The sequence below is a fragment of the Procambarus clarkii genome, chromosome 66, assembly GCF_040958095.1.
Source record: "Procambarus clarkii isolate CNS0578487 chromosome 66, FALCON_Pclarkii_2.0, whole genome shotgun sequence".
In the NCBI taxonomy this organism is placed as follows: Eukaryota; Metazoa; Arthropoda; class Malacostraca; order Decapoda; family Cambaridae; genus Procambarus; species Procambarus clarkii.
Window position 1 is genome coordinate 25,195,103 of NC_091215.1, and position 13,707 is coordinate 25,208,809.

At 35.5% G+C, this 13,707-nt stretch overlaps 1 protein-coding gene across 1 annotated transcript in view; it reads right to left on the bottom strand.

The window, feature by feature from the left end:
* LOC123769390 (glutamate receptor ionotropic, kainate 4) overlaps positions 1-10,995 on the bottom strand; it is a 44,775-nt gene extending 33,780 nt beyond the window's left edge. The window contains exon 1 of the mRNA XM_045760500.2: positions 10,746-10,995. Coding sequence (XP_045616456.1) covers positions 10,746-10,974 — 229 coding nt within the window. The 5' untranslated portion in view covers positions 10,975-10,995. The remainder of the gene's footprint in view (positions 1-10,745) is intronic.
* Positions 10,996-13,707: the final 2,712 nt, after the last annotated feature.

Consider the following 13,707-nt stretch of genomic DNA (forward strand, 5'->3'; position numbering starts at 1 on the left):
TATAAGTACCTTATATATGACCTTATAAGTACCATACATATGACCTTATATCTACCATACATATGACATTATAAATACCATAAATATGCCATTATAAGTAACATAGATATGTCATTATAAGTACCATACACATACCTTTATAAGTACCAAACGTATGCCATTATAAGTACCAAATATATACCCACATAAATATCATTCGAAATCATCTCTAAGTAAATAAAGATTATTAAAATGACTTTATTTTTAATACCCATTTTTTATTTATCTCATTATAAGTATTATTACATGTCTTTCAACTCATTTTCCTTAGTAATATGTTGAGAAAACACGATGATAAATTTGATATTTGAGTTGGCTGTATCTCAGTAAATATGGCTGTTAAAGCCTTAATATTGAAAATTAGTAAAGAAAGACTTAACAGAAAGAAATATAAATTATTGCGGTAAACACAATGGTAACATTTTCAAAACGATTCTATGGCTGGTTTTGATTTTGAGTTTTGAGAAAAATGAAGATTTCGCCGGGGCTATGATTCTTCGCCGTCGACTGGGCTGTTTGGCAGAAAATGGAAGCGGCTGGCGAAAGTGACGTACTGTCCCGTTTTCTGTTTTACGTCCTCTGGTAGGTTAGGAAAGGGCACTTTAAAGTCACCGTTTTCTTCTTGGGAAACGTTAAGAGGTTACCATACATATGATCTTATATGTACCTTACATATGACCTTATAAGTACCATACATATGACCTTATATGTACCATACATATGACCTTATAAGTACCATACATATGACCTTATATGTACCTTACATATGACCTTATAGGTACAATGCATATGACTTAATAAGTACAATACATATGACCTTATAAGTACCTTACAAATGACCTTATAAGTACAATACATATGATCTTATAAGTACCATACATATGACCTTATAAGTATCATACATATGACCTTATAAGTACCATACGTATCACCTTATAAATACCATACATATGACCTTATAAGTACCATATATATGACCTTATAAGTACAATACATATGACTTTATAAGTACAATACATACGACCTTATAAGTATCTTACATATGACCTTATAAGTACAATACATATGACCTTATAAGTTCCATACAAATGTCCTTATAAGTACCATACAAATGTCATTAAAAGTACCAAACATATGACCTAATATTTACCATACATATGACGATATAAGTACCATACATATGTCATTATAAGTACCAAACATACATCATTATAAATACCATACATATGCCATTATAAGTAACATACATATGTCATTATAAGTTCCATACATAGGCCAATATAAGTACCAATCATATGCCTTTATAAGTACCATACACATGCCATTATCAGTACAATACATATGTCATTATAAGTACCATCATGTCTTTATAAGTACAATACATATGCCATTATAAGTAACATACGTTTGACCTTAAAAGTACCATATACATGACCTTATAAGTACCAAACATATGACCTTATAAGTATCTTATATATGACCTTATAAGTACCATACATATGACCTTAAAAGTACCATATACATGACCTTATAAGTACCATACAAATGTCCTTATAAGTACCAAACATATGACCTTATAAGTACCTTATATATGACCTTATAAGTACCATACATATCACCTTATAAGTACCTTATATATGACCTTATAAGTACCATACATATGACCTTATATCTACCATACATATGACATTATAAATACCATAAATATGCAATTATAAGTAACATAGATATGTCATTATAAGTACCATACACATACCTTTATAAGTACCAAACGTATGCCATTATAAGTACCAAATATATACCCACATAAATATCATTCGAAATCATCTCTAAGTAAATAAAGATTATTAAAATGACTTTATTTTTAATACCCATTTTTTATTTATCTCATTATAAGTATTATTACATGTCTTTCAACTCATTTTCCTTAGTAATATGTTGAGAAAACACGATGATAAATTTGATATTTGAGTTGGCTGTATCTCAGTAAATATGGCTGTTAAAGCCTTAATATTGAAAATTAGTAAAGAAAGACTTAACAGAAAGAAATATAAATTATTGCGGTAAACACAATGGTAACATTTTCAAAACGATTCTATGGCTGGTTTTGATTTTGAGTTTTGAGAAAAATGAAGATTTCGCCGGGGCTATGATTCTTCGCCGTCGACTGGGCTGTTTGGCAGAAAATGGAAGCGGCTGGCGAAAGTGACGTACTGTCCCGTTTTCTGTTTTACGTCCTCTGGTAGGTTAGGAAAGGGCACTTTAAAGTCACCGTTTTCTTCTTGGGAAACGTTAAGAGGTTACCATACATATGATCTTATATGTACCTTACATATGACCTTATAAGTACCATACATATGACCTTATATGTACCATACATATGACCTTATAAGTACCATACATATGACCTTATATGTACCTTACATATGACCTTATAGGTACAATGCATATGACTTAATAAGTACAATACATATGACCTTATAAGTACCTTACAAATGACCTTATAAGTACAATACATATGATCTTATAAGTACCATACATATGACCTTATAAGTATCATACATATGACCTTATAAGTACCAAACGTATCACCTTATAAATACCATACATATGACCTTATAAGTACCATATATATGACCTTATAAGTACAATACATATGACTTTATAAGTACAATACATACGACCTTATAAGTATCTTACATATGACCTTATAAGTACAATACATATGACCTTATAAGTTCCATACAAATGTCCTTATAAGTACCATACAAATGTCATTAAAAGTACCAAACATATGACCTAATATTTACCATACATATGACGATATAAGTACCATACATATGTCATTATAAGTACCAAACATACATCATTATAAATACCATACATATGCCATTATAAGTAACATACATATGTCATTATAAGTTCCATACATAGGCCAATATAAGTACCAATCATATGCCTTTATAAGTACCATACACATGCCATTATCAGTACAATACATATGTCATTATAAGTACCATCATGTCTTTATAAGTACAATACATATGCCATTATAAGTAACATACGTTTGACCTTAAAAGTACCATATACATGACCTTATAAGTACCAAACATATGACCTTATAAGTATCTTATATATGACCTTATAAGTACCATACATATGACCTTAAAAGTACCATATACATGACCTTATAAGTACCATACAAATGTCCTTATAAGTACCAAACATATGACCTTATAAGTACCTTATATATGACCTTATAAGTACCATACATATCACCTTATAAGTACCTTATATATGACCTTATAAGTACCATACATATGACCTTATATCTACCATACATATGACATTATAAATACCATAAATATGCCATTATAAGTAACATAGATATGTCATTATAAGTACCATACACATACCTTTATAAGTACCAAACGTATGCCATTATAAGTACCAAATATATACCCACATAAATATCATTCGAAATCATCTCTAAGTAAATAAAGATTATTAAAATGACTTTATTTTTAATACCCATTTTTTATTTATCTCATTATAAGTATTATTACATGTCTTTCAACTCATTTTCCTTAGTAATATGTTGAGAAAACACGATGATAAATTTGATATTTGAGTTGGCTGTATCTCAGTAAATATGGCTGTTAAAGCCTTAATATTGAAAATTAGTAAAGAAAGACTTAACAGAAAGAAATATAAATTATTGCGGTAAACACAATGGTAACATTTTCAAAACGATTCTATGGCTGGTTTTGATTTTGAGTTTTGAGAAAAATGAAGATTTCGCCGGGGCTATGATTCTTCGCCGTCGACTGGGCTGTTTGGCAGAAAATGGAAGCGGCTGGCGAAAGTGACGTACTGTCCCGTTTTCTGTTTTACGTCCTCTGGTAGGTTAGGAAAGGGCACATTAAAGTCACCGTTTTCTTCTTGGGAAACGTTAAGAGGTTACCATACATATGATCTTATATGTACCTTACATATGACCTTATAAGTACCATACATATGACCTTATATGTACCATACATATGACCTTATAAGTACCATACATATGACCTTATATGTACCTTACATATGACCTTATAGGTACAATGCATATGACTTAATAAGTACAATACATATGACCTTATAAGTACCTTACAAATGACCTTATAAGTACAATACATATGATCTTATAAGTACCATACATATGACCTTATAAGTATCATACATATGACCTTATAAGTACCATACGTATCACCTTATAAGTACCATACATATGACCTTATAAGTACCATATATATGACCTTATAAGTACAATACATATGACTTTATAAGTACAATACATATGACCTTATAAGTATCTTACATATGACCTTATAAGTACAATACATATGACCTTATAAGTTCCATACAAATGTCCTTATAAGTACCATACAAATGTCATTAAAAGTACCAAACATATGACCTAATATTTACCATACATATGACGATATAAGTACCATACATATGTCATTATAAGTACCAAACATACATCATTATAAATACCATACATATGCCATTATAAGTAACATACATATGTCATTATAAGTTCCATACATAGGCCAATATAAGTACCAATCATATGCCTTTATAAGTACCATACACATGCCATTATCAGTACAATACATATGTCATTTTAAGTACCATCATGTCTTTATAAGTACAATACATATGCCATTATAAGTAACATACGTTTGACATTATAAGTACCATACACATGCCTTTATAAGTACCAAACGTATGCCATTATAAGTACCAAATATATACACACATAAATATCATTCGAAATCATCTCTAAGTAAATAAAGATTATTAAAATTACTTTATTTTTAATACCCATTTTTTATTTAACTCATTATAAGTATTACTACATGTTTTTCAACTCATTTTCCTTAGTAATATGTTGAGAAAACACGATGATAAATTTGATATTTGAGTTGGCTGTATCTCAGTAAATATGGCTGTTAAAGCCTTAATATTGAAAATTAGTAAAGAAAGACTTAACAGAAAGAAAAATAAATTATTGCGGTAAACACAATGGTAACATTTTCAAAACGATTCTATGGCTGGTTTTGATTTTGAGTTTTGAGAAAAATGAAGATTTCGCCCGGGCTATGATTCTTCGCCGTCGACTGGGCTGTTTGGCAGAAAATGGAAGCGGCTGGCGAAAGTGACGTACTGTCCCGTTTTCTGTTTTACGTCCTCTGGTAGGTTAGGAAAGGGCACTTTAAAGTCACCGTTTTCTTCTTGGGAAACGTTAAGAGGTTACCATACATATGATCTTATATGTACCTTACATATGACCTTATAAGTACCATACATATGACCTTATATGTACCATACATACGACCTTATAAGTACCATACATATGACCCTATAAGTACCATACATATGACCTTAAAAGTACCATATACATGACCTTATAAGTACCAAACATATGACCTTATAAGCATCTTATATATGACCTTATAAGTACCATACATATGACCTTAAAAGTACCATATACATGACCTTATAAGTACCATACAAATGTCCTTATAAGTACCAAACATGACCTTATAAGTACCTTATATATGACCTTATAAGTACCATACATATGACCTTATATCTACCATACATATGACATTATAAATACCATAAATATGCCATTATAAGTAACATAGATATGTCATTATAAGTACCATACACATGCCTTTATAAGTACCAAACGTATGCCATTATAAGTACCAAATATATACCCACATAAATATCATTCGAAATCATCTCTAAGTAAATAAAGATTATTAAAATGACTTTATTTTTAATACCCATTTTTTATTTATCTCATTATAAGTATTATTACATGTCTTTCAACTCATTTTCCTTAGTAATATGTTGAGAAAACACGATGATAAGTTTGATATTTGAGTTGGCTGTATCTCAGTAAATATGGCTGTTAAAGCCTTAATATTGAAAATTATTAAAGAAAGACTTAATAGAAAGAAAAACAAATTATTGCGGTAAACACAATGGTAACATTTTCAAAACGATTCTATGGCTGGTTTTGATTTTGAGTTTTGAGAAAAATGAAGATTTCGCCCGGGCTATGATTCTTCCCAGTCGACTGGGCTGTTTGGCAGAAAATGGAAGCGGCTGGCGAAAGTGACGTACTGGTTGATACCTGGTTGATGGGGTTCTGGGAGTTCTTCTACTCCCCAAGCCCGGCCCGAGGCCAGGCTCGACTTGTGAGAGTTTGGTCCACCGGGCTGTTGCTTGGAGCGGCCCGCAGGCCCACATACCCACCACAGCCCGGTTGGTCCGGCACTCCTTGGAGGAATAAATCTAGTTTCCCCTTGAAAATGTCCACGGTTGTTCCGGCAATATTTCTTATGCTTGCTGGGAGGACGTTGAACAACCGCGGACCTCTGATGTTTATACAGTGTTCTCTGATTGTGCCTATGGCACCTCTGCTCTTCATTGGTTCTATTCTACATTTTCTTCTTTCTTTTCGTACTGTCCCGTTTTCTGTTTTACGTCCTCTGGTAGGTTAGGAAAGGCACTTTAAAGTTACCGTTTTCTTGACGTTGGGAAACGTACCATACTTATGCCATAATAAATACCATACGTATGCTATTATCAGTACCACACATATGTCATTATAAGTACCATCATGTCTTTATAAGTACCATACATATGCCATTTTAAGTACCATACATATGACTTTATAAGTACCATACATATGCCTTTATAAGTACCAAACGTATGCCATTATAAGTACCATATATATATATCCATATAAATATCATTCGAAATCATCTCTAAGTAAATAAAGATTATTAAAATACTTTATTTTTAATACCCATTTTTTATTTAGCTCATTATAATTATTATTACATGTTTTTCAACTCATTTTCCTTGGTAATATGTTGAGAAATCACGATGATAAATTTGATATTTGAGTTGGCTGTATCTCAGTAAATATGGCTGTTAAAGCCTTAATATTGAAAATTAGGAAAGAAAGACTTAACAGAACAAAAATATAAATTATTGCGGTAAACACAATGGTAACATTTTCAAAACGATTCTATGGCTGGTTTTGATTTTGAGTTTTGAGAAAAATGAAGATTTTGCCTGGGCTGGGATTCTTCCCCGTCGACTGGGCTGTTTGGCAGAAAATGGAAGCGGCTGGCGAAAGTGACGTAGTATCCCGTTTTCTGTTTTACGTCCTCTGGTAGGTTAGGAGAGGGCACATTAAAGTCACCGTTTAGTTGACGTTGGGAAACGTTAAGAGGTTACCATATATATGACCTTATATGTACCTTACATATGAACTTATAAGTACCATACATATGACCTTATATGTACCTTACATATGACCTTATAAGTTCCGTACATATGACCTTATAAGTACCATACATATGACCTTATATGTACCTTACATATGACCTTATAAGTACAATGCATATGACTTAATAAGTACAATACATATGATCTTATAAGTACAATACATATGACCTTATAAGTATCATACATATGACCTTATAAGTATCATACACATGTCCATATAAGTACCATACATATCACCTTATAAGTACCATACATATGACCTTTTAAGTACAATACATATGACTTTATAAGTACAATACATATGACCTTATAAGTACAATACATATGACCTTATAAGTACCATACGTATGACCTTATAAGTTCCATACAAATGTCCTTATAAGTACCATACATATGACCTTATAAGTTCCATACAAGTGACCTTATAAGTACAATACATATGATCTTATAAGTACCATACATATGACCTTATATGTACCTTACATATGAACTTATATGTACTTTACATATGGACTTATAAGTACAATACATATGACCTTATAAGTACCATACATATGACCTTATATGTACCCTACATATGACCTTATAAGTAACATACAAATGTCCTTATAAGTACCATACATATGACCTTATATGTACCTTACATATGAACTTATATGTACCTTACATATGACCTTAAAAGTACCATACATATGACCTTATGTGTACTATACATATGACCTTAAAAGTACCATACATATGACCTTATATATACCATACATGACCTTATAAGTACTATACATATGACCTTATAAGAACCATACATATGACCTTATAAGTACCATACAGATGCCCATATAAGTACCGTACATATATTTTAAGTACCATACATATGATCTAATATGTACTATACGTATTGATTATAATTACCATACATATGCCTTTATAAGTACCATACGTATGCCATTATAAGTACCATACATATACCTTTATAATTACCATACGTATGTCATTATAAGTACCATACATATGACTTTATAATTACCATACATATGCCTTTATAAGTAACATTCATATGCAATTATAAGTATTATACATATGCCGTTATAAGTGTCATAGGTATGCAGTTATATGTACCATACACATGCCATTATAAGTACCATAAATATGCAATTATAAGTACCATACAAATGTCATTAAAAGTACCATACATATGCCTTTATATTTACCATATGTATACCTTTATAAGTACCACTCATATGCAATTATAAGTACCTTACATATGTTAGTATAAGTGCCATAGGTATGCTATTTTAAGTACCTATACCTATCCTTTTGGGTGGTAGTGGACCCCATACACATTTTCAGACTTGGAATCTATCCTGTTTGCAGTAGTATACCCTATAGACATTCCAAGGTTATATCGTTTTCTGTGGAGGTTCCAACAATTCATTTTCTTTTATTTTCGCTTCAGATTATCAAAGCCTCCACTATTGTAAATAATATTTTTCAGCAAAAGCATTATTATTATATGCATTAATTTATGAGTGCTTATTATAATTTACTGAGAAGCACCAAGATTTCTCCTAAGTGCTAACCTCTAACAGGATGCACTGTAGGATAGTGGTTTAATTCTTGGGTTGAAACATTAGTTGACACAAAATGGAGACTTTGCTGACAACTTCACTACAACCTTCATTATTAAGCCTTAAAACCATCCAAAATACTAAAATAAGGAGCCATAAGTGGTAGCTATGTACACAATAGGTGAACTATAGAGCCTTATTAATAATTTTAGCAATAATAATTATTATTAATTATTTAACTTTGCCTCAAGTCAACTAGAATTTCTTTATTTTCACGGTTTATTGCTGCCCCCAGGCTGCTCAGAGGCAATCAGAGATGGTAATCAATTTCCTCCTTACGAGGAAATGATTTAGATAAATTGGGAGCACTCTTGTGCTCATTTCCACAAGGTCTCCGTGCCGTCTGTAACGTACGATTATGTTACGTTGTTCGGTAGATTAGATACACCGTGTTTAGAAAGTTTCATATCTATTTAGTAGTCTTGATTACAGTAGTCGGTTGTTGGCATTGTCGTTGACGTTCAGACGGAGCTTGGAGCAGGGCAGAGCTGAGTGAGGCCGGAGTCGTGGAGCTCTATGCGGGAGAGCGTGGCGGCTCGATGGGGAATCGTGAATGTGTAAACTCCATGGGGAGCGAGAGCATTAGCGACGGTCTCGCTTCATGCAGGTCGACGATCAATCCCCGACCGTCCAAGTGGTTGGGTACCATTCCTTACCCCGTCCCATCCCAAATCCTTATCCTGACCCCCTTCCAAGTGCTATATAGTCGTAATGGCTTGGCGCTTTCTTCTGATAGTTCCCTTTCCTACTGGTCGACCTTGTGGAAGTCCCCTGTGTGGTATGGGAGGGAGGTAGTGAGACTTGCGTCAGGGGCTGTGATGGGGTCCAGGCCATTGGCTATGTACAGCACATTCAGTTCCCTGATGAATCGGTGGTGGTCCGGCAAGCCTCTCCGCCAGTCGTATGAGGCCAGGGATAATGCCTGCACATGATGCAAGGGGCGGCGAGGGGTGCTGGTTGGACCTTGGGTCCCCATTGTGAAGGATGGGTCGACTGGTGGGGAGGAACCACTGTTGGTAAGACTGGAAAGTCTTCTGGTTGGTTGGTGGGAGCTGAGGTGTTGGGTATATCGTCAGGGGCTCTGGTGGCGGGGTTAGGAGGGTTGGCTTTTTTTTACTTCAACATGGGCCTTGTTTTTTTTTTCATCCTTCGAGATGGTAACAAGAGCGCCTCCGGGGAAGGGGAGTGGCAACAAGAGCGTGTGTGGTTAAGGAATGATGATGCGAGTCAGAGTGAGGGTGGTGGTGAGAGCTGGGGGTTAAGGGAAGATAACGACAGAACCAATAAACACCTACAAGTCCACTAGCACAGGGAACCCACCCCCACACAGTGAGTACATAAGTATGTGTACAGTGAGTACACATAAAATGAGGGTAATATTAGTAAAGGTGCATCATGGTAACTCTCCCACAATACTTACAATCTTTACCACTAGATGGCAGGCCGCAAGCTTAAGTGGAACCCATTAGAATAAAAGACAAGCTTCAGTTTTTTTTTACCGCAAGAGATCAAGGGGTGCTCAACCGAGTTGCGATGGATAGATGGATTGTTTACGTAGATGAGAGACTGTACTTGTGGTCATCCTTGAACCCGTTGTTGATATTATATATATTAAACTGTGTAACTAGCCTATCAAGACTAACTTGGCCTGGGGACTCTACAAGCATGTGGTAACTGCGTTAAATAACATAGGAATCATAATTACCCGACAGGTAAACTTACCGGATTCTTGCGTCACGCAAAAATATATTTCGTTCACATTTATCAGTTTAGCGAACTCGACAACGTATCGCGCCATCATGGCGAAGTCCTCGGGTGCTGACGCCGGCGGGGGGTCTTCGTCGTGTACAGTAGTCCAGCATCTTGATGTACTGGCTTGACTCCTGTCTGACTGACACTCACACAGAAGAGTCCAACACAGCAACACACACAGCAAAGTTGATCTTCCCATCTTAACTATGCAGGCCAGAAGTTAAACTGAAAGATATTAAACGAATAACTTTAAAGCATCTACACTAGGCCTGGCCGCATCTATAAGCAGCTCACCACCGGCCAGACCTCCACGGGAGACATCTCCCGTCAAGCAGGGTGCAGTCGCACCTCCACAGATCTCTAGTATCAACTAGTGATACTGGTAATGGCTCAAAAGGGCCACCACTTACGGGCTATTCCTGCCCGTGCCACCTTTTGGGTGGCTTAATCTTCATCAATCGGCCAAACCTCTGAATATCCTTCGTGCTCTCACAGCCGTAACATCTACTGTGGCCTTCCCAGGAACCAGTAAATGCGTACAGCTCTTGTATATTGTGTCTTACACTTCTCTTTCCCATTAACGTAACTGTCACATGTTTGTTTATATTTCTTTTGCATTTTGTATTGTGGTAATGCCAAGTAGAATATGGGAATTGTTTTATTTGTTGTTAAAGTAATTTTTGTTATATTAAATACTTAAGGTTTTTAATTCTTTTGGATTTTACCCGCAGCTCTCACACCGTAAAGAGGCCAGAAGCAGTTTTATTTACTTTGTTTTACTTTTTTTTATTTAATGTGGTTGGCATAACACCAGCCAGAATAGCCACTGGTCTATTCTTCCACTTTTACGTCACAAAATATATAATTTATAAATAATCATGGTCTCAGACCACACCAGTGATAAGCCATTCCTCATATGCACCACCTTCAATACCAGCACCATCAACAGGTACGACAACAGCCATGCTGTTAGAGAGCTATTGTTGCTGTCATAAACGCCTTACAACAATAGCTCTTGATATAATGGAACGGAAAAGAATGAATCTCTAATACGTTTCGTGTCAATATATTGAGCTGTTAATAATTGAATCGCATAGCAAATGGATCCATTTATCGAATATCTATTGTGTCGGACCCGAGGCTACCCAAAAACATTATGGCCATTATCGTACAGCTTTTACAAACATGTACTAAGAACGGTGACGTAATAATTATTTGAAAAAAAACAGCGAGGATGATGAGACATCGGTACCATCATCACAGGGATGATATTGCGAATAAAGACGTTTTATTCGTTGCAAGAGATGCAGATGCAAGAGATCATTTGAATTTGAATTTTGAATTTTGAATTTGAATTACATACTTGGAGGTGCTTCCGGGGCTTAGCGTCCCCGCGGCCCGGTCGTCGACCAGGCCTCCTGGTTGCTGGACTGATCAACCAGGCTGTTGGACGCGGCTGCTCGCAGCCTGACATATGAGTCACAGCCTGGTTGATCAGGTATCCTTTGGAGGGTAACATCTGGAGGGTACATCTGGTAAAGTATAAATTCGGTTTGCCATTTCACACTTTGTATTACAAATGTCAAACCCTGGATAAACAATTATTTCAGTCTCGTAATTTGTCAATGTCCGTAAATTCTTTGCGTATAAATATCCTTTGGCGTCCCTCTCAGTCTTACTGTAACCTATACTTAGCTTCACAATAGTCATTTACAAATAATCTGTAATCTCTCTTATAGAATAGGGCAGCAACACACTTTTGAGTACCTAAAAAATATTTTTTTGTCTTGCCCAAGGCAAAAATGAGTGTTTATCAAGGCCAGATGTTTTTAAAGTTTTCTAGCGAAGATTGGAATCACTCGTGATACAAACATCAGTCCAGCACCCGCCTCTATAAATTTGAAAATGATTGGAAACGCGTACTTAAATAACTTATCACATCACTACTACCAACTGCTCCATTTACGGCAACTGTACCAGTTGGTTTACAGTACACCTGTACCATACAGTACATATGGGTAGGTATTATGGAACCGCCTACCCCCGAAGTCGTAAATGCCAAAACCTTGCTGCAGTTTGAAATCCAGCTGGATAAAATCATTAGGACAAATGAGCGAACTTTCAACAAGCCGCCGGCTTTATGTCCTCGTCGAAGCCACTAAAGTGATGGGGGGTCCTCAGATATATTCAGATAAATGCCGTATAGAACAGGAACGTGAAAGTATGCCTCGTCATGTAGGCATACTCACATGTACCAAAAGTGTCTGCAGACATGTTAAAAATCATCACAAGTTTCAGATATTCATAGGGAATGGGTCTTTCTATCTCCAACATTATGCGAGGTGTTACAAAATGATGAGGACATCTCTTCCCTTAATCAATAATGGCTCGGAAACCTTCATAATGGGTGACTTTAACGCACGACACATCAACTTAGGGGATACCTGGTTGATACCTGCTTGATGGGGTTCTGGGAGTTGTTCGACTCCCCAAGCCCGGCCCGAGGCCAGATTTGACTTGTGAGAGTTCGATTCAAAAGCAGCACTTCGAAGCCTAAGTAAAAAGCGGGCAGAAAATTTTGCAATAGTCGCTGAAATTAAGAGAGCTGTGAGAGTACTTACCAATCAGGGAAGAGTCGTCAAGTTTCTGTGGATCCCCTCCCATGTTGGAGTATGTGGGAATGAACGAGCAGATGTGCTGGCTGTTGAAGGCGCTGAAGGAGACCATATTGAATACTTAATACCCAAGACTCTACTACAAATTAGAGGTATTATCAGGCAACATCACCGTGACAAGGTAACTGAGGAAAGGAGGATAGAAGCACAAACCAGTGAATCCGTACGATGGTACAACATGGTTGCAGCTGGCAATCCCAATCATTATGGATGAAGAGGAGGAGGACGCGGGAGAGAATCATTAATAGCGAGAATCC